Genomic DNA, 23,071 nt, shown 5'->3' on the forward strand with positions numbered 1-23,071 from the left:
GGGAAGACTGGCAGCCTTTCAGAAACAGCAGGGCTGTATTGAAGGTCACTGTGGGAGGAGGGAGGAAAGGGGAGCAACCTCATGGACACCACAGGATGTAGCTCCTGCCCGCTGGGGTTCACCAGCACCAGTGCCCAAGCCAAGGCCTTAGTGTTGTGCTCTGTGGAGACACCACAGGGAGCAGAGGGCTGCCAGCTGCCCTAAGAAGCCTTGCTTTGAAGGCCTTGGCTTTGTCCACATAGGGGCCATTGACTGAGTCTACATGCCCTTCCAGCTCTGGCCGGGGCCATGGTTTGAACTTCAAGTTTTATCTTTGTTAGTTTTACTTGGACAACTGGACTCCAATGACCAAGCTGACTGCTAGGGACCCATCTCCTAGGCCTGGACTTGGGCAGAGCACCCAGATGTAAGTTCCATGATGTGGGCTCTCAGGGATGGACAATTCCAGTGATGGGATGTTTCTATGTCCTTTTCCTTGAGGTTTTGGCTTAGGGATTGTTTCTTTTTAAAAATATTTATTTATTTATTTATTTGAAAGGCAGAGTTACAGAGAGGCAGAGGCAGAGGTGTAGGGGGAGGGAGAGGTCTTCCATCCACTGGTTCACTCCCCAGATGGCCGCAATAGCTGTAGCTGTGCTGATCCGAAACCAGATGCTTCCTTCCGGTCTCCCATGCAGGTGCAGGGTCTCAAAGCCTTAGGCCATCTTCTACTGCTTTCCCAGGCCATTGCAGAGAGCTAGATGGGAAGTGGAGCAGCCAGGACTTGAACAGGTACCCATAGGGGATGCCGGCCCTGCAGGCGGTGGCTTTACCTGCTACACCACAGAGGTGGCCCTGTGATTGTTTATTTTCTAGTTTATCTAGGTTTATTTTTAAAACCAGTGACAAGACACAGACCTTTTTCTATGACACAGGAAGTCTAACATTAGTTTTCCTTCATCAAGCACTCTCTCCCTCTGTGTTAGAACTGTGTTTGTATTGTTAACATTGAGGCCGTCTCTGTAACACCTTCTGTGTATCTGGAGAAAAAGGAGTAGACTCCTGACTTAAGGAAGTATCTGCCTGGATGCCCAAGGCAACTGGCCTTCCTGCCATGGGCACTCCTGGAACATTCTGCTCTCCAGGACGCTACCCTAAGATTGGTGCTCACAAGCTCAGTCAAGATATACTTTCTAGTTTGAAGTTTGATGTAAAACACTGGCATGTCTTGGACTACTTATATCTTCAAGTATGAGAGTGTTTTAAAACGTTCATGGAAAGTGGAATTAAGGACAAATTTAGGGCAGGGATTTGATATAGTGGTTAAGACGCTGCTTGGATTCCCACATCCCATATCTGACTGCCTGGGGCTAAAACTGGGCTCTGTTCACTATTAACCTTCCTGCTAATACACACCCTGGAAAGCAGCAGGTCATGGTTCAACTACTTGAGTCCAAGGCACCCATGCAGGAAGACCTGAATTGAGTTGCCAAATTCTGGCTTTGGCCAAAGTTTTGTAGGTATTTGGGGAATCAATCACTGGATCAAAGATCTGTCTTTCTTGCTGCTTTTCAAATCAGTAACACTTTAAAAAATTAAAAATAATTTGCAAGTAATTTCTCCCATTCTGTCGGTTGCCTCCTCACTTTCCTGTTTACTTTGTAGTACAGGAGCTTCTCAATTTGATGTAATCCCATTTGTTAATTTTGGCTTCTGATTTCCTTTGCCTCTGGGGTATTTTCTAAGAACTCTTTGCCTTGCCAATGTCTTACAGGGTTTCCCCAATGTTCTCTAATGATTTGATGGTATCAGGTCATAGATTTAGGTCTTTAATCCCATTTGAATGGATTTTTGTGTAAGGTGTAAGGTAGGGGTCCTGCTTCATACTTCTGCATGTGGATATCCAGTTTTCCCAGCACCATTTGTTGAAGACATTTTCCTTGCTCCAGGGATTGGTTTTAGCTCCTTGGTCAAATTTAAGTTGGCTGTAGATGTTTGGATTGATTTCTGGTGTCTCTATCCTGTTTCATTGGTCTATCTATTGGTTTTTGTACCAGTACCAGGCTGTTTTGATTACAACTGCCCTGTAGTATGTCCTGAAATCTGGTATTGTGAGGCCTCCAGCTTTGTTTTTGTTGTATAAGATTGCTTTAGCTATTCAAGGTCTCCTGTGTTTCCATAGGAATTTCAGCATCATTTTTTCAAGATCTGAGAAGAATGTCTTTGGTATTTTGGTTGGTGCACATTGAATATATAAACTGCTTTCAGAAGAATGGATGTTCTGATGCTATTGATTCTTCCAATCTGTGAACATGGAAGATTTTTCCATTTTTTTTTTTTGGTATCTTTTTGTATTTCTTTCTTTGATGTTGTATAATTCTCATCGTAGAGATCTTTGACAATGTTGGTTAAATTTATTCCAAGGTATTTGATTTCTAGTAGCTATTGTGAATAGAATTGATCTTAAAAGTTCTTTCTCAGCCATGGCATGGTCTGTGTATACACAAAGGCTGTCAATTTTTGTGTGTCAACTTTATATCCTACTATTTTACCAAATTGCTCTATGAGTTCCGATAGTGTCTTATTGGACTCTTTTGGATCCCCTATATAAAGAGTCATGTCATCTGCAAATAGAAGTGAAACTGACACTTTGAGAAGCCATGACTTAAACAGCCCTTGTCTCAACTGTGGAGGAACAGTTTTTACTTCTTCATAGTATTTGTTGAACTCTTTACTTAACATAGAGTTAATCATATGTGTATAAAGTCTATTGAAATTGATCTCAGTAAAAAATAAGAGTGGGCATAAGAAAGAGAGGAGGAAGTTTGTAACTATAAAGCTACATAGTTCTGCATACATTCCTACAGACTTACTTCTAAGAGTACAGTTTAAAAAACTTGCCAGTGGACTCCAAATCCCATTAAGCTGGATGGTAAAAATACCATCTTAAGCATTAAAGTGATCATATAGATAGGATTAAGTGTCTAGCAATAATAATAGACTCAGAATGAAAATTGCTTTAAATAGCACTCTGACCTCAAAATCAGCCCTTAAGGCATTCTAGTCTGGCTAAGAAGCCCACGAAAGCATTTCAGGCATGGAAAGCCAAGACACTGTGGCAAAAAGTGTCCTACATGAAGGATCTCTGTGAGTGAGATCTCTGTGGAAAGAAGTGGCCATCAAAGAAGGATCTATTTTTCTCTGAAGGGAGGGCAGAACTTGTACTTTGCTTATGGCCTTGTCTAAATACTAACAGAGACTGTGGGTTCAAAATGCTTCCATAGCCATGGCAGCTCATTTCAAAAGCCTTGGATGATCACTGACATCATACATAAGAGTGTTAATTATTCAATTAACAATAGGAGTCACTGTGCACTTACTTCCCATGCAGGACTTCTGTCTTCATTGAGCTGTTTTATAAGAATTAACTGTAAAGCTTGTTCTGAAACAGTTGTGTGTGTGTGTGTGTGTGCGCACACATACACAAACTGTTGAAATCTTTACTTAATATAGAGTTGGTCTTCTATGTATAAAGTTAATTGAAAATGAATCTTAATGGAGAATGGGGCTTGAATGTGAGAGGGAGTAGGAGGAGGGATGGGAATGAGGATGGGAAGGTGGGTATGGTGGGAAGAACCACTATATTCCTAAAATTCACTTATGAAATTTGTACTCCTTAAATAAAAGGTTTATTTGAGAAAAAATAAATTAAAAATAAATAAAACTTATTTTGGTGTAAATGTCAAACCCAGGCAGTTTTGTCACAATATGCTTTTTTCATACATTTACTTACTAACTCATGTGTGTCCTCAATGCTCAGCAAAGACCTCACATGAAATAAAAAGGTTGTGAGTTACTCAGTACCTTGAAGAATAGCTTCATATAGGTATTCAGTAAGTGTCTAATTGACTTTCCAGGGTCCCTCTGTAAATTGGGTAGAATTTCCCAATAACTCTCCAAGATCAACAGGACTCAAGCCTTCGCTCCTAATGACAACATTACATTTAGTGGGACACATACCATCTCCCAAAATGAATACAGAGCCCTGGCAATTTCTAATTTCTAAAGGCAAAAGAAATGAGCTAGAAACTTTCTAGAGGACCTACTTGGCCTTGTGATGGAATCTTAGCTTCATCACAGCACAGAGGCTGCAGGGCTGGAACACTAACAGACCTCCTGCCAGCTAATACCACTAGCATTGACCATTTAGTAAAGACAGGCAGACAAAATAGAACACTCTTCCACAAAACTCCCTCTGAGATGGTGCCTTTTCTTCCAACAAGAATCAAATGCCAATCAACGGCAACCATTTTAATAATGACAGCATCCCTGTAATTGACCTGAGGACTACCACCGAGAATATTCTCCTGTCCAAACAGCCCTTCTTATGTGAGTGCTGGGAAGTCCCTACTGCCCAGCTTCCTCTGCACATTAATCAGATGTCTGCCATTCAAAAATGCCAGAAAACAGCTCTACCAGTTTTTTTTTTTTTTTTTTTTCAAGTTGAGCTGCTTAAAAAAAAAGTAGTATTTATGTCTTGGCCTATTAACCAGCAATAAAGATGGTTACTTCCACATAACTAAGAAAAACAAATTTGATAGTCCATGATTCATGAAGAGTTAAAGCAGCAGACAAACCAAAGCACAGGAAAAAGCTGATGTCAGAGGTAGATTGTTATCCTGGCCCAAAACAAATTTTAAAGTTGGCTTTTTTTTTTTTTTTTTAGTGGCGCTGTAGGACTATGCTGTTTACTTTTGCTATCAATCTCAATGCCTTTGCTTAAGCTATGAGCTCACTGCTGAATGAAAAATTTCTTGCTGCTGCAAAGAAGATCTCACAGGAATTCACAGGCCGGGCATTTCTCTCTAAGCTCCCCCACCTCTGGTTTTGAGAAGATGCCGAATATTTTCAATTTTCACTTCTGTTTAAATTCTAAAGGAACTCCAACCTCACACACCTGGGGGCTGAAGTTAATCAGATTAAACTGTACCCTGAGCGAGGAGGACCTAGCTTAGGCCATTAGAACTCACTGAATGGCTATGCTGGAACGTCATATCAACCTCTTTTCTCAATAACAGGAAAGAAACACGTGCAAAGATTTCTGAGCCCAAATAACCAGAAGATTTTTAGAGTGTTATTTTAGGACTAAACACTGTTCAAGCCGTTATAGCCAACATGTACTATCAACTGGTACATTGTTTACCAAGTCTTCAAGGTTTTCACCCAATTTCAAGTATTATTACACTACTAAAATACCATCTTTGTTTAGATTTATTCACCTTTATAATAATTTTTATAGACTACAAATAAAAGCAATGTCAACTGTGATAAACAGCAGATAGCCAAACACGAACACATGACACTTCTTTGAAAAATATTATTATTGGCAGCTTCTACCCGTTGCAACAGGTTAAGTTGCCGCATGTGGTGCCGGCATCCCACGTTAGTGCCAGTTCAAATCCGGCTGCTCCACTCCCAGTGCAGCTCCATGGTATCACACCTGGGAGAGCAGCACAAGACGGCCCACGTGCTTGGGCCCCGGCACTCATGTGGGAGACCTGGACAGCCTTCATGGCTCCTATCTTTAGCCTGGCTCAGGCCACGGTCAACATTGTGGCCATTTGGGGAGTGAACCAGCAGATGGGCTCTCACTCCGTCTCTCCCTCTAACTCTTTCAACTAAACAAACATTTAAAAAGCATCATCATTAAATTCAAACTTTAGGCCTTTGCCTGCTGAAGGTGGAGGCTTTGTCAAACCTGCCTGCCAGTACTGAAGACACAGAGAGCAGCAGTAAACCAGCCTTTTCTCACAAAGATGGAAAGGATGGAAAGCAAGCTACCACATTTCAAAATGTAATTCGATGTCATTTAGTGTTCCATCTGTGTACTATGGAAAATCCGTTCGAGAACTGAATCAGGATCTCAAACCCACATCCAAGGAAAGGCTCAGCTACTCAACTAAGTAACAGCACACATGCCCCATGGTCATACTACCCATGGGTTTGTCTTGAAAAGCCCAAGACCTCAGCACGCAGACGTGGGATCCCAGCTCTCCCGCTTTGGAGAATGACAAGAATACTGATGAAGGAAAAGGTAACAGAAATAAAGCATCATTCCCAATCTGAGGACCATGAGAAATGACACTGTCATATTTTATCAGAATCCTTATTTGATTAAGCAGATGAGACTGGTATGGGCAGAGGGAACACTAAGGAACAGGGCAGGTATAAAGGAGGCTGGACGCTTGTTCTGTTTTCAAGAAATCAATGAAAATAACAAATGGCCCTGGTAGAAAGTCACTGGGAAGAATGTGAATTTCAATTAGGAAAGATAAATGCCCTCCATACAGTTGAAAAGATGACATTTGATAAGCGTTTTCTGCCTGCAACCATGCAACCCGTATGAACAAAAAAGAGCTGAAAACGTAAGTAAGAACAGCATGTGGGACTTACTGGTAATGAACCCAGGACGGTCCAAGGGTTTTCTTGAATTGGGCGAGTCCTACAATATCAATATAAATGAGCTCCACGATTCTGTCTCCTACAGTCGGGCAGCCAGATCGGTTTCCTACAACCTTCTTCATTATTCTAGGGAAAAGGCAGAAGAGAGAGGTTAAAAAGGACATCATTCAGTCTGAGACATTATATGTGCCAACTTGAACAAGCACATCACCATCCTCCAGATCCTTCTTGGGGATGCCAGCCTGGCCCCTCCTAATCTGCTACCTATTCAAACTCAGAGCCAACCCTGAGCGCTGATTCCAACTCTTGAAAAAGCAAATGGTGAGTACAAACACAGCCTTTAAAACCAACTTGGGTGTGAATTCACCTCCACTCCGTAATGGCTGTGCTACCGTGGACGAATTACTTCATCTCTTTGAATCTTTCACTTCCTTACCCTCCAGAACAAAGAAGAATTGGGTACAAAGATAATATCCTTCTTCCTTTTTTTACTGATCCAACACCTCTTTCTAGCAATGTTTGCAATTCCTGACCTCTAGAGTACTGTTTCTTTCTGTACTCTCTTGCAGTGCCCCCTAGTTTTCCTCCTACTCAAAGAGTTCTTTCCATCTAGACACTATTACACAACCAGCACCGAACTCAAGAGACTTCTTTGGGAGCCAAGGTCATATACAACACCATAGGAGCAGGATGAGACATGCGTGATTTCAACACCCCTCTCATCTCTAGAATGTTCACTCTAGGGATTTTTTTCTGGAAATACTGGACACACCCTTTGTCCTACCCACCATCCACCCATCCAGAAATACAAAAGCACCCCAGCACTCAGAGAGTGACCATGCACTTGACAGTACACCAACTTCACGTGGGGCAGTTAGGAACAACTCCCCACACTGCCATTCTCTCAGAAACCAGTCGTCAGTGTGGCCGCAAATCCTGACTCAAACCCCACAGGAATCCTTCACCAGGCTGTGGACATCCTACCAGGAAGTTCAAGAGTCACCCACAGGACTCCGAGTTCCCGGCTCTGTACAGGGCCACCTCAGGCCCCCTTCTCCCTCTCCTCTGGGTTTCCAAGATTTAAGAGCTCTTTAGGACCACTTTCTTCCCAAGAAGAGATTTTGTGTAAAGGGGCAGAAAAGTTTGTGTAGAGGGGCAGAAAAATGAACTACTTTAATTGTCACGGGTCATGTTTTCTGTGTTCTGACTGCTCAGCTCTGTCACTGGCATAGACAAGAAGCTATGGATGTGGCTGTGTTCCCACAAACTGCTGAGCCCAGTGTGTTGACCACAGGGCCGCCCTGTGTCTGGGGGTTCCCAGTCCTGTCCGTCCCTTGGCGTACCTGGGCCATCAGAGCATAATAGGCTGTGTCCTACCCCAGAGCTGGTGCTTTCACTGAGGCTATAGACTGCACATGGCCATCTACAAAGATCCCAAACTTCAAATAAAACTGAAAACGAGACCCCTGGGTGATTCTAACATGCAAGCAGATTGGGGGACCACTGTTCTACATTGCTTCCCATGACTTACCTTCAATAAAACACATTCAGTCCTGGTCTCAATGTGCAAAGAGCTCTTACAGATGTTTCCTTCATCATTGCACAAAGGGTCAGCTCAATGAACCCCTACTATGCCTTTCCTGATCTCCCCACTTGTCACTCGTCCCTGAGACTGCCACAGTACTCCATTTGTTCACACACCCACTCATTCATTCAATATACAGTTACATGAGCAGCCACAGTGTTCTATGTCCTATGTGATAACCAGAGTGAATAATACTGCTTCCTGCACCCTGTGCTTACATCCCAGCATCTATACCTCAGTTAGCACTAACAGAACTGTAATTTGCATAATTACGCTGTCATACATTAGTTGTAATTATCAACAGACTGCAAGCCCCTTGACCACATGCTAGTCACTTGTGTATGTCCCGTACAGAAAGCATGGCCACGGAAGGCACTGAATGACCAAGTGCAAAGCCTATGAATGCATCCTCTTCAGCGATGGTGTGCCTACCCCACCCATGTGTGTTCAAGCAAGCAGAAGGCAGCTCTTGAGAGGAACAGAGTGGTGACTATGTGTGCAGAAGACCTCAGCCCTGAAAGGAGCCACAGATCTGTGGTGACAGTCAGTAGACACAGAGCTGAAACCCAGGCTTCCCACACACTATCCATGTTACAGCCAACAACTCCTTGCCGGTTTACCTTTAAAATGCTGACAGTGGCAGCACCAATGTGGAGGTGGTAAGGGTTCAATAAAACACTTTGAAGTGCTCATATCTGGCAAGCAGTAAGCAGTCAACAAAGGCTAACTGTAAGAGTCCTCATCACCATTATGGCGGTCACAGTGTTGACACCACTGTGGGAACTGCGGCCTTTATTATGGTGCCTGGCATAGGAAAATCATGAACAAGTGATGGCTGGTGTTATTCTTTTTATCTCAACACACCACTGCCCAGCAAGTGTGCATCCTGGACCTAACACGTGTGGCCTCTCTGGGTCTACACAATATAAGAGGAACAGGGTGGGATATATTTGGTTAGAACATCCCTCTCATTTCCAGAATGCTCACCTAGCAATTTTATCTGGAAATATTTGACGAATAGTTGACAAAATACACAGTAACCTGGTTGTCGGGTAGAAAGTCTCCATGGGCAGTTATCCAAGAGTGAAGGGGAGCTGAGTTCCTGCTCAGCCAGCTGTGTCAATCGGAGAGGGATTAAAAGGCTACAAATATCAGTGCTATAGAAAACCCAGGTAGAGGTACCAGACTTGGAGTTGGAAGTTGGCTAATTGAAAAGGGACTGGATCCGGGCCTTTAGGAAACTCATTTTTATCCAAATTAAATTATAAACAGGAACCTCCCCTGTTTTCAGATTTGAAAAGCTTGATGTTGAGTAGGCAATGGTATGAATTGCACCAAGAGACAGGGAATTAGCAAAGTCAATAATTTCTTGTGCTGCAGATGTTGGAAGCACCTGTAACAGCAAAGAATAAGCTCCTTAGTTTGCATTTTCTGGCATTCATTTATGAAGCCTCGGGAGCCTGCAGCTACAATGAAAACATATTATCCTTTTCACAGTGTATGTATTTAGCTCCTGAAAATAATCTTCTTATCTCCTGTTTAGTGAATTATCACTTTCATTTTCCTCCACAAGAAATTACACACTAATAGAGGGCTTTAAGAGTTTACAATTTCTTTTGTGTATTCAGATTTTAAAATTGAAAAGTAATCTCCTTACTCCTTGAGCTCAGCCAGTGAAGCTGAAATCCTAATGTCATGGCCCAGTAAGTACAGGGATGTAATTAAATCACTCCACTGAACTAATTCACCAAGAGGGCCACCGCTGAATGCTGTCTCTGCGATCTTAAATCCAGATTCCTTGGTCAGGAGGCCCAGGTGAACCAGCACCTGGAAAACAAAAAAGAGGCATATTCTGAGCCGCACACAACCAAGTACACACTCTGCAGTAATGCACCAAAAAGCAGCCAACAGACTCCAAAGTCATGCTTAAACTCTAAGGGAAGATAGTGTGAGATGAACTGTTTTCCTAAAAGGTACAAAGGAGGGAAGGGAATCATTTTTAAAAATTGTTTTTCTTTCAAAGTTAGAGAGAAACAGAGACCAAGAGAAAGCAAATTTTCATCCATTGGTTTATTTCCTGAATGAACCACAGTGCCCAGGGCTTGGCTGTGCCAATGCCAGGAGCCAGGAACTCAATGTGGGTCTCGCACGTGGTTAGTGGAAACCTCAATACTTGACCCATCACCTTCTGCTTCCCACAGTATGCACTAGCAGGAAGCTGGAGTCAGGAGCAGGAGCCAGGACTCAAAACCAGGAACTTTGATGTGGATCCTGGCATCTTAAGTATAGAAATAGCATCATTATTGCACTTGGTACAGCTATGAGCAAAAGGTCCGGTGATAACACTGCTTTTAATACTCAGAGAATATCTGTAAAATCGGAATTAAAGGAAAGTCAACCTGGATAATATAGTATCTTTGAAAAATACTGGGCATTTTCCCACAGATGGAGTATTTCTAATCTTCTACCATGGCAAATTTCCAGTGCACAGAAAGCAGACATCACAATACAGACAGTCCTCATGTACTGACCACATAGCTTCAGTAATCTCATGCCTAATCTTATTCTACACCCTTCATTTCCTCCCAACTGCTCCAGATTAGCTTGAAGCATATTCTAGACATCATGTCCTGTCTCTGTAGATATTTCAGCATGTATCTCTAAAACAAACAAACCTTTGCTTAAAAAACACAGCCACAACACTACTCTTTTCCCTAGAGAAGCCAATTCCTTAGTATCACCCAATATCTGCTTAGTGTTCACACTTAAACTCTCTTAATTTCTTAAGTGCAGCTGTGTGATTCAGAAGTCCAAGCACATCCACTGTAGTTCCTTATCCTTCTTTAACATACACAGTCCCCCATCACTTTTTTCCTAAGAGAGGATGTATAATTTATCAAAGACACTGGCTTGTATTTCTAATATTTTTTCCTACAATCTGGATTTTGTTGATGGTGATCCTCGGGCAATAGATTCTTCAATCCCTGGCAGTAAATTAATAATTGTATCTACAGACATGACCATGTTTTAACTCAGAATTTTTTTGGTATCAACTTTCTAAGTGGTGCTATGGGAACATGTCTTGTATCTGGGCATGTTAGCAGCCAATGATAACCACTAACAAGAACTAATAATCCATCAGGGGTTGGTTGCAAAAGCATAGTATCTGATCATCCCTTCTTTACTCCTTAGCTGGGAACATTTCAGTGAAGAGCAACTACCCCTTACTGATGCCTGGGTCACCCTGAGGGGCAGTTTACAGAAAATTGGCCTGCTAAAAACTTTATGCTTCTCTTTACCAGTTTTTAGAACTACAAATTGTTCTCTAGCGTACTCTAATGATGATCTACCATCTCTTTGGTTCTTTAATTATAAAACCAAATCATGGATATAAGCATATTTCATGTGTTTCAATAAATCCCAGTCATTAGCCTCACAGAGTATCCAACTGTCTGAGAAGCCATTTAAACTGGCTTCTTAGCTCTTAGGTAAGACATGATATTTTAAGCTCATCCTACATAACTTCTGTCTCAAATGAGCCATTTTCCCAATAGCTTCTTATACCACCTAGCGTAAACAGCATTTAAAGATTCTGGAAAATTCTGGAGCTCAGGGGTCCCTAATTAATTCAGTATTTGTAGGCCCTTTCAGTAGCCATACCTAGGAAATTTACTTTTCCTCAAAGATTAAATAAATCATGAGATCCTACCAATATTTCCAATGTAAATTCAGAATTACAGCATTCTCACATAACACTTGGTTATTTCAAGCCTCCTACACTGAAAAAAATCAACTTTCTCAAAGACACTACATCATTACTCATTTATTTCCCAATATTCACAACAGATTCAGAATGGGACTATCAATACTGTAACAAATCGCACAATTGGTCAAGTAACACACTGGTGTAGTCCTTTTCTCCTGTCACAATATCCCAACAGAAATGTTCCATTTTATGTGTTCTAAAGGCCAGAAGACGAGTCCTCTCTGTGTGCTCACATCTGAACTGGATGGATGTATAGTCAGGTCATTTGTTCCCCTTTCCTTGTGCTTTTTAGGTATGGCACTTTTTTGTTTTTGGCAATTAAACTTTCTTTAATTATTAACATAAAACAGTTCCAGGGTCAATGCACAAAATAAGGTATTTCCAGACAAACCCAGATTCCATAGCTGTCTTCTCCCTGCGATTCCCTCTCTTTCATTTGCCCATTTTTAACTTAGTGTGGTAAAATGCACACAACATAAAACTTCCCATGTTAAGGGTACACATCAGTAGCACTAAGTACACTCACACGGTGCAACCATCACCACCATCCTTCTTTTTAATTCCATGGTTTATCTTTCCATTTAAAAAAATACTAACAAGAAACATTTATCTTATATGAGTATATGTAGATATTTATTTGTATATGTAAATACAGATATATATGTTCTCTCTCTTGGGACCCATGCTGTGGCATAGCGGGTAAAGCTGCCACCTGCAGTGCCAGCATCCCATATGGGCTCCAGTTCGAGTCTCGGTTGCTCCTCTTCCAATCCAGCTCTCTGCTATGGCCTGGGAAAGCAGCAGATGGCCCAAGTCTTTGGGCCCCTGCAACCATGTGGGAGACCCGGAAGAAGCTCCTGGCTTTGGATCGGCACAGCTCCGGCCATTGAGGCCAACTGGGAGTGAACCAGTGGATGGAAGACCTCTCACTTTCTGCCTCTCCTTCTCTCTCTGTGTAACTCTTTCAAGCAAAATAAATTTTTAAAGAAAAATTTTAAAAAAGTATTCTTTTAAAAATAATGTACACTATTCTTCAACTGACATATTTTAACCTAACCGTAAATCCTGTACATTACTCCACTGGATTATTAAGAATTTTTTAACCTCTTTTTACAGCTCACATGCCCCAGATGACCACAGGCTCTTTCATACGACGACTATTTGGTGCCAGAATGTTTGGTCCTGCTGTCTCAGACAAGGTTTCCAAGCAAAACGGATCCATCAAACTGTGACACGGGATGCAGGAAGTCTATTTTCATGACAGGGCTTCAGAAAGTTTGGGGAAGAGTGGAGTTAAAAGGTCAGATATTCTTGGTGTAAAAAATTCTGAAATCTGTGCATTCAGCGGGGTTTTTTAAAAATTCATATGAAAAATGTGTATTAGAAAAAAACTGTGCCTAGCTTTGGATTTTTTTTTTTTTGCACCAAAATAAAATAGGTCAATCCCATTTTCCATGAACTTTTTGAAACTCCTTCAATTTTTCTTTTTCAAAAGGTAACACATTCATCAGTTTAGGAATCTGAAACTCATTTCTATGTTCTTGGAAGAGGGAACAAGCTGTTTACTTTGCTCAGTTCTGATATCAGAACAGTTTACCTACAGCCAAGTCACTTACTCTATCACTAATAACTTAGACGATCTTGTCCGCCTAGAGGTATTCTGGAGGTTTTCCAAGCATCTCCTTATGAATTTAAAACAAACTGGCTCAAGTTAATATAGTATCTCTGTCCTGGCAACGTAAGCAGAGGCACTAACCAGGCAGAGCCATTAACAACTCACAGGCCATCCAAAGCCCAAGGCTGACAAACAACAAAAATCTGCATTTGTGGGCTGGTGCTGTGCCACAGTGCGTGGGACCACCGTCTGCAATGCCGGCATCCCATCCTGGCCCGGTTCGAGTCCCGGCTGCTCCATTTCTTATCCAGCTCTCTGCTATGGCTTGGGAAAGCACTGGAAGACAGCCCAAGTCCTTGGGCCCCTGCACTCGCATGGAAGACTGGAAGAAACTCCAGGCTCCGGATAGGCCAAGCTCTGGCTGTTGTGGCCATGAGGGGAGTGAGCCAGCGGATTGAAGACCTCTCTCTCCATCTCTGCTTCTTTGTAACTCTGCCTTTCAAATAAATAAATTAATCTTTAAAATTTTTTAAAAAAATTCTGTATTTGTCCCAATGATGTTATATAAAGTTCTAGAAGGCTGGATTCAGGTGAATGAGAAAAAGGTTGCTGTTAGTCTGACAGAGACAGTTAGGTGGGTCAAAGGACAATCTCGCACCACCAATACCTTGTTAGCATCATCCAAGAAGCTTCACTGGGTACCTGCCAAGGAAGAGCAACTGGGGACAGCAAACCCAAAAGCGATTGTACCACAGACTAAGCAGGTTCACCCCACAAGACTACCACCAGAGACAGGCTGTTTCTCTGTCTTGTTTCCAAGCAAAAATCACATTTTCAAAGCAAACTGGCATCTCACGGAACCGAATTAGTAAGGAACCCACTTTCTTCCGCTTTCTCTTTTCAAGATTCTGCTTTTCCGCCAGCGATCTGATCGCTTGGATCCACGCGTCAGCCATGCGCCGGATCCGCAGTCTCATCCACCGGAACTCTTCATGCTTTTTCATCATACTGTAGAGAATATTAAAATCTGTCCGAATTTCTGCCTGGAAACAGAAAGTTCATAAAATGAATAGAAGATAAAAAGCCAGCAAGCATAATGGTTTTCATGATGTGACATTTGAAAACTTGAAAGAGATTGTCAATTAAGTCCAGGGCTTTGAGAGAGAGAGTCCCGTCGGCTGCACAGCTTTCACTTATGGGTCCCAGCATTGCAAATGAAAGCAGGGACTCCAGACAGCTGCTCTGCTGCAAGGGACATCATTAGAAAATTAGAAATCAAGAGAGGCAGCACAGTCACCGCAAAGCCTTGAGCTACGTTCAAGTTCAATTTTTACGACGAGTGTGCTTGATGTACCTTGAAATTCTCTGGGTCCAAATTTACGGTGCCACTTGGCTCCACGGCCAGGCAGTCAACTCCTGGGAAAACTGAAATCAATTCTTAATGGGATACCAGAGACATCGCGCAGGATGCCAGCAAGGCTCTTTCTGTCCACAGAGATAAATACGGAAATACACGCTCATGTTTTGTCCCAGTCCAAACAAACAGACACTTGTAATTTGCTAATGAAGTTAAAGGGCAGGAATACAGTTTTGCCACCACAGCTGAACACAATTTAAAATACAGACCAGAATAATTGAAAAGCCTTGCAGAATTTTTTTCCTAATAAGCTGGAAAGCATAGCTGGATACATGCAGTGACTGGAAGAACTGAGACAAAAGATAATAGCACGATTTATTTCACAGAACACCCTAACCACACGGAATCTAACTTTCAGCAGTTCAACACAGGTCTTTCTGAAAAGTCCCCTTTCCTGGATTGAATGATTTTTCCACGATCCCCAGTCAATAGCATGGGTCAGCAAGCTACCGTCCTTGGGCCAAATCCTCCTCATTGCCTATTTGTGCATAAAGTTGTATTGGCATACAGCCACACCCCTTAACTTACAGACCGTCTCTGGCTGCTGAAATGGCAAAACCGGCCTGCCACAATGGAAACATTTATTATCTGGAGAGCAAAGGTTTGCTGATCCTTGGCCCAAAGAATAAAGGCTTAGGCACTCACAGCCCCGTGCTAACTTTTCCGGTGTCCTCTGGCTTGTCCCATGGAACCACACTCTAGGACACCAAGCTTCCACTTCCCTGTCAGAAGCACCCTTCTCTTCTCAACTCCGTATCAACTCACCCATCCTTTTAAATCCAGCTCCAGCATCATTCCTATGTATGCAACCCACTCTGACCCTGACGGCTGAGATGGCCTCTTCTTAATTGGTGGGCGTGGCAGCACATGATAGACCACACGGCCATCCTTTACAACCACACCCCCATTAGCTAACCCAGGGCTTCCATGTGTGGTACCAGCTCCCATTCCTATCAGTAGCTCAGCAGTTAGATCCCTTAGAGAATCGCTCAGTAAATAAACCTATGCCCAATGGTTGAATGCTGTGGTCACTCAAACTTCCACAGGACTGGTAGAAGAAGTCCTTCAGTTCAACACTGCTTGTGATGACAGATGGCACTTCTAGAAGAGTGCACACCTCTCATTCAGGGTCTGACGCCAATGCACACGGCAAGCAAGAACTTTCCCAAATCACTCACCAATGAATTATGATCAGCTTCTTCATAGGGATTTTTTGCTCTCCAAGGTAAATGAGGACACCAATTTTCAACCTGAAAAAACAGACATTGGTGACACTAAGTATGCTGGTCCACATATGAATGAGTCAACGTATACACAACGCATCAAGAGCGGTTCACAAGGAGCCCTCTGTGAACGCGGGCTTTGCTATCGGCCCAACTTTCACGCTTGCAGACAGAGAATTCAGATCCGGGTGCCCTGTCAGACAAGGTAACAACCATGACAACCGTGGAGGCTCAGAAGGAACATGGGATCACCTGCACACCCATCCTCCCCGGGGACTTCTCAGCGACAGTTCCTTAAGCATTCAATCCTCACACTTGCAGACCACCAAGAAGGGGGTTTTATAGAAGAAATGAAAAAGACATGAATGCGGCTGCAAGGGCATAAACAGGGAAAGGTCCCTGTGTGACTATTTAGCAAACAGACAGCAACGATCTGGTATCCTCCATGACACAGCTGAGAGTTTAAGAGTGTGCAGGACATCCTGGGTCGGGGGCGGCATCGCTGAGGCAGCAGGGCTGTGCAGGTGACCATAGCCCCCCGGGTCAGTGGAGCACAGTCAGGCAAGGTTTGCTCTCTAGGTCCACATGAGCTTTCCAAGAAACATGTCAGTTGTACCAATCTAGAAATTACTCATAATGCAAGGTCAATTTTACTAGGACTAGAAATAATTGGTGTGATTTGCATAAAGTCATTTGCAATTGCAAATCTGAAAGCAATGAGCAGAGGCCTGCGAAGCTTGGGGAGGGCAGAGACCCTGGATGGGAAAAGCTCACTATTCTTCTCCTGTAGAGTGAAGGGAGACATTTGCCATGTTTGGGAATGACTTTGCAGTTTCCAAAGGACTCTCCATAGGGAAGGCTGAAATGACTTTTACTCACCAATAAAGAAAACTCTAACTTGCCATGATCTTATAACCTTACAGCAACATGACCACACAAGACACTAACTGGAGCGCAGCAAATGGAAAAACGTCTGAAAAGACACGTGCAATGGCCAGCGCATCAGCTGGCCCCGGCAGCACCACACGCATCTCACTTTCTCAGGGCGGACCAAATTATTTAGTTTCAATCACATTTTTGTAAACGGTCTCAATAAGGCATCTCTATAACACATGTTCATTATATGAAGTCTTGAAAAGGATTGCAGTGTTGACATAAGATCTTCAACCTCTAAGGAAAAAAAGTGGGTGGGATGAGCGAGCAAGGCACAGAGATGAAACAAACTCGGTGCTAAATAACCATGGTGATGGAGCAGCCCATCAAGATTTAAAAAAAAACAGTCCTCATGGATATAGCCTAATGGGGAAAGATGAAACAAGCCTATGAACAGAGAAATCAGAGAAAAGGAAGATGTTACTGAGACCAGGTACTGACAAAGCAAGTTACTAACAAGAGTCTTCCATGATCTGCTGATGTGTGGGGAGCAACTGAGACTAGACTAAGTTACTGGAATTAAGACTTATTCTATGCATCTGCTCTCCCACAATATGGCGCTGGGAGAGGAGTAAACAGCTTCTACACAGCTGCCTCTCACCAACTTGACAAGCTGCAGGAGCTGCTCCTGATTGGAGGAGAGCAGCGTGCTCGGCGTGTGGGTAGCAGAGTTGGGATTGGTGGAAGAGGACTATAAAGGAGGAGAGAGACAACATGCACCAGGAACATCTGAGGGGAACACCTGAGGAACATCTGAGCAGCCCCCGAGAGAGCCGCAGAAGCAGGGAATGCGGGGGGGGGGGGGGGGGGGGGGGTGCTGCCCCTCCACGGAGGTGGAGGGGCCGGCAGCTAACCCGGGACGGTGTCGTTCCTCCGCGAGTGAGGGAACGGCAGCTAACCTGGGAAGAGCTGGGCAGAAAGAACAGCGCAGGGTCTAGTGTCGTTCCTCCGCGAATGGGGGAGCGACACTGATGAAAATAGAATCTGAGGCGATCACCTAAAATCTAACTTCCCTAGGGAATCCTCAAGACTGTCATACCTCCTCGAAGCTGGGCATTTGTCTTAGTTCTTCTTACTCTTAACTACTGGCTACTACTCTGCAAGGCTCCAAGGGCATTCTTGCAAATCCAGATAATACAGTTGGTCCCATTTAGCTTTTAGCAAGAAATTTCACTGTTGCCCATGCATGCCCCACGGTGGAAAAAATCAATGATGGACAACTTAACTCAGAAGGGGAGGGCGGGCTGGGAAGGCTGTTTAGGCACACAGTGATAGGATAACTGGTTAACAAAATAATTCAATTCCATGTAAACCAATTACCCCCTGGGGAGAAGGAACACACAACAAAGCATTTCTTTTCTTCCTGAAACCTCAGAGGATTACCAGGGCTGGAAGCCAGCCAGCACAGGCAGTCCTGGCCAGCATGGAAACAAGCAGCCTCCGATAAGCACCATTCTCCTAAGAGCACCAGTAGTAACATTCAGCCAAGATCTTGCTCAGGGCTCAGAGCTCGGCTTCCTAATCCCCATGTTTTTTGTCTCATCTGTCCAGACGCCCTCACCTCCACTGCTATAAAATCCTGTCAATAAAGGAAACCCCAGAGGGAGCCCACCACCTTGCTGACCTGGAAGCACTTGGACAAGTTCGTGGAAAATGCAATTAAAACATTTGCTTATTTTGGTGAAAAAAATGTATTTTTTAAATTCATGCACTCAAGAGTATTTAAAAAATACTCATGGAAAATGCATATTATAAAAAACTATGGTTAGGTTTCAAAATTTTTTGCATGAACTTAGATTTAGTTTTTAATTATATTTTTCCATCAACTTCTGGAAGTTGTCTTGTGTTTCAAATTGTTCCGAGCAGCTCCCTCTTCTGTAGCACTCAAGATTTCAGCATCCTACACCTGCAGGTGGCCATCTTCCTTCCCCTACTGCCTGGGACACGTTTTTCCCAGCTGTGACCCTGGGAGTTCTCTCCCTGGGGCCAAGACTTTGAATTTGCCCTCAGTGCAAGGACACCCTGGCCTCCCCTGCCCACCCAACCACCCCACTGTCTACCCCATCTCTGCTCTGATGGGCTGGGCAAGCTCTCAAGTCGTCTGCCAGGGAAGAGATCGGATGTCCTACAAGTACTATAATTCACGGTAGTAAGTACGAGAATAGCAAAATGCCCGAGTTCACAGCAACTCGCACGCAGCAGTCGATAGAGGCGCAGCACCATTACTCTAACATCCTTCGATTTGAAGGCACAACTCCTGAGACAGGAGCTCATCTTCTCAGGGCACTCGCCTCAGGCCACAAAATCAAGAGGCAGCAGAAACAGACCACGCACAGCCAGGCTGGAACTTAGAACATTCATGCATATTCCACAGAGAGACGGCCTACAAATCATTTTTCGTCAACAAGGGGATATAAAAAGACCATTCCGTTTGTGACATACCGCTTCCCAGTGATTTAACCTTCTCTGAACTCGAAAGGTTCTGCAGCTTCACCACGAGCATGGTGAATCCAGGCATTCTCTGAAATCCTAAAGGGTCTTACTAGTTCTTTTCCAGGTCCACATGAAGAACGAGTCATTACATTTAAGGAAAAAGAAATCATGCACACATACAGGTACCTCACTCATCCAGCTCAAGTAGGAATTTAAAGGTCCAAAGAGGAAGTGTCAAAATTTACTGCAGGCTTGTAATATTCCATGTTCTCTAGAAACAAATTCAAAAAAAAAACTTGCACGCATTCCATCACTTCACCTCCTAAGACCCCTATGCCATGGTTATGGTTTGGATGTGAGTTTGGCTGTTCAGCATCCCCTCGTAGGTCCATAAGTTAGAGGTTAATTCCTCGTCTTAGGTTAGTGCTACTAAGATGGTAGCAACCTAATTCAATCCCAGTATTAGTAGGTGAGACCTTTGAGGGGTGATTGCATTGGGTTAGGTTGTTAGGGTGCGGCTCCCACGATGAAATCCCCTGACTTTACAAAGACACAGGCAGGCACCTGCTCCCAGCTTCCTGATTCTCACACTCTGCCACTGCTGTCTGCCACACCCGAGACCACACCAAGGGGGCCACATGACCTTGGCGCTGAAGCTCCACAAAAAACCTTTTCTTTCCAGTTACTCACCACAACTATTTCATTACAGACAGGAAAGGTAATACAGGGCTTTCCATCCTGTTACACAGGAGGAAATCAAAGCTGGAAGGGATTTTCCTGAGGTAGTCCCTCGACTGAGTGACAGCCTGGCTCATAACCGAAATCTTCCGCTTCCCTGCCCGGGACACATCAGGGTCACCCGGAGGCCAGGCTTCGTGAGCAACAGCTGAGTTACCGGGTGGACAAAGAGGACTGAATCTGGGATCCACCAAAACGGATCCCATAGCCAACTCTGCCAATAGCTGGGTCCGCAGCCTCAACTGCCTGGCTTCCACGTGTCCTTGCTGACAAAATGAAGGGGCTGGACGGGGAACCCTTTGTAACTCGGGTATCCTGAAAGATCAGAATTTCATGTTGTCATCCTGTTAGACTGCTTCTGTGTATATGGATACAGGTGACTACATATCTATTCATTTGATACACTGATCTCTCTCCCTCTCCCCCCCTCCTCCCCCTCACACACACACACACACACCTGTTATACTGATGGATCCAAATAAAATCACTTATTAAAGGACATGCTAAAGATTTTTTTTTTTTTTAAATAAAAAGCACTTCCATCCACTATATACTAACCCCTGTCTATTCTACTTTCTCAGGTTTCAAACAGGAAATGGAGAAGAGGTCTCCTCCTGTAAGTGCTAAGTCATCTCGCATCTTGGGTGGGGATGCGGGGGAGGAGACGAAGGGCAAGAACAAAGTCTAGGAATGGGGATGAGTTGGGAGCCCACACGGGGACCAGCCCTGTGCACTCAGCCTCATTCTGTCTTTCAGGGAACTTTCTGGGGAAGGCTATCACGGGGGAGAAGACGTGGAAGCACGGAGGGAACACGGTGAAGGACTGAAGCTGATCATCTAGGCCCGGAGCAGGTGCACTTAATGACTACTCATTAAGCACACACTCCCAACACTTGATTCTGAGAGTATTGTAAGCACAGTCCAATCTTCAATATGAGGGCACTGTGTCCTAAATCTTCTATATGATTTCCTGTGTTCCCACTGTGGGGCAGTACGGTTAATGAAACTGCTAACAATTCTCTGCTTCTATCTCTTGCCCTTCATGGGCGTTCTTTGTAGCAAGAGCCACTGTTCAAAAAGTCTAAATGAGATCACGTCCACACATCTGCAGACCCTTGAGTGGATTTTCACTGCACTCAGAACACAGCCCAGAATTTCTACCAGGGTCCTACAGGATCTGACCTCTGCCCTTACATCCCGCTCTACAGAAACCAACCTCCTTGCCAAGTGCCAAGCCATGCCAAGCTTGTTCTGATTGATCTCAGCAGGGTTGCCGAGTTTGGAGAAGACAAACAAAGAAAAATGATATTCAGTTAAATTTTAATCACAAATTTTTTTTTGTTTTGGTACAAGTCTGCCCTGTGCACTGTTTCCACAGACTTATACATTTAAAAAAATGTGTTATGTATCTAAAAATTTAAATTTCATTGGGTGTCTTGTATTCTATCTGCTAATCCAACACCTCAGGGCATTTGTATTTGCTGATCCCTCTATCTGCAACACTGTACTATGCAGAGCGTCACACATCTCACTTCCTTACTTCCTTCCACACCATGCCCACAGACAAGTCTTCCCCCACCTCCTGGCCTGCTCACTCCAGCCCCTCACCCTACGTCGTCTGCCCTCTGGCTCCCCTCCGGTGGAAAGTATTTGATGCACTGAATTACTGCTTCACGTCCCTTGAGGACAGAAACATCACCTGTCCTGTTCACCACTCTACCCCAGCCCTGAGCACATGCCTGGCACACAGTGGGTCCTCAACGGATAGCGGGTGAGTGCTGAGTCAATCAGACGCAGCTGGAGCACTCAGGATCGCACTGACAGTAACGCTCCTTTCCCAATTACTCCTGTCTTACTAGTGGGACCCTCCTCCAGCCAGGCGGGGTGGCTTTCTCTTGGATGCCACTGAGGACAAACCCAGGCAGAAACTCCAGGGAAAACGCAAAGCCACACAGGTCAGTGGTGAGATCCAGAAAGACCAGTGGGTCGCAGGTGTTGGCTCCACAGGAATCCCTCCTTACCCACAAGGGATCTGCTCCGCTCCACACAGCTAAGACATGCTGTGCCCAGAAGCAGCCCCGTAGGCGCCCACTGCCTATGCATCCACCACCAACAGAGCTCTCTCACCAGGCAGGAGTGGTAACGGGGTAACAACAATACACAAGGACAATGTTAGCGTCAGGCTATGAAAAGTTACTTAAAACATTTAAATCGCTTACTTCTAGAATTTCTCCACATAACACTTTCAGACCCCAGGGACCAGATGCCATGGGAAGTGAAACCGCGGATATGCGGGGAACGACGGTCACCTGTACCACTGCCTCTCCCCACAGCGGGCAGGAAAGTTGTCCACACGCAGCATGAGACGGGCTGTGTGCAAGGAACAGCCAAGCGCTGGTGTCATCCACCAAGAATTCCACTCAGGCTCTGAGGGAAGAGGCAGGACTTCAAGGGAAGCCGCAGGTCAGTTTTCAGTGTGCCATAAAACCACGGGCCGCTAATGAGCGTATGACACAGAGGTCGAAAAATCCATCCCAAAGTGCTGCACGAAGAGCAAAGTCAATTTTCCATTACACAGGGGAGGCAGCAGATAAATTGTTGGGTAGCCAGCCACACAGACGGCACAGAGGAGCTTCTTATACCAGCTTGCACCAGGCACTCTGGGAAGACTGGTTCCATCCGGCCCACACCCACACCGAGGACACTTGCACAGGTCCTGTCGCCGCATTTTAGGAGGTAGGCAAAGGCTAGATAGAGATGAGTAATACAGCTTCTCTTTTGGATTCAGTGCAGACCTGGCCATATGATGGCATGTGGTAATAAGAATGAATGACAGAAAAAAAAGCTATGCCTTCTAACATAGCTGGCTCATTCCATCCTAGCATTCTAATCCACCCCTCATACTCTGATAGATACAATA

At 44.2% G+C, this 23,071-nt stretch overlaps 1 protein-coding gene across 12 annotated transcripts in view; it reads right to left on the reverse strand.

Annotated features, from left to right (window-relative positions):
- MGAT5 (alpha-1,6-mannosylglycoprotein 6-beta-N-acetylglucosaminyltransferase) overlaps window positions 1-23,071 on the reverse strand; it is a 379,218-nt gene that overhangs the window by 123,955 nt on the left and 232,192 nt on the right. For all 12 annotated transcript variants that reach the window (XM_051849614.3, XM_051849612.3, XM_089329303.1 and 9 more), the window contains exons 6-9: window positions 16,003-16,074; window positions 14,289-14,450; window positions 9,684-9,853; window positions 6,433-6,567 (exon numbers count right to left, since the gene is read on the reverse strand). In XM_051849614.3, the coding sequence (XP_051705574.1) occupies window positions 6,433-6,567; window positions 9,684-9,853; window positions 14,289-14,450; window positions 16,003-16,074 (539 nt within the window). The remainder of the gene's footprint in view (window positions 1-6,432; window positions 6,568-9,683; window positions 9,854-14,288; window positions 14,451-16,002; window positions 16,075-23,071) is intronic.

The sequence above is a fragment of the Oryctolagus cuniculus genome, chromosome 3, assembly GCF_051225735.1.
Source record: "Oryctolagus cuniculus isolate XC-2025 breed Fujian yellow rabbit chromosome 3, ASM5122573v1, whole genome shotgun sequence".
Classification (NCBI taxonomy): domain Eukaryota; kingdom Metazoa; phylum Chordata; class Mammalia; order Lagomorpha; family Leporidae; genus Oryctolagus; species Oryctolagus cuniculus.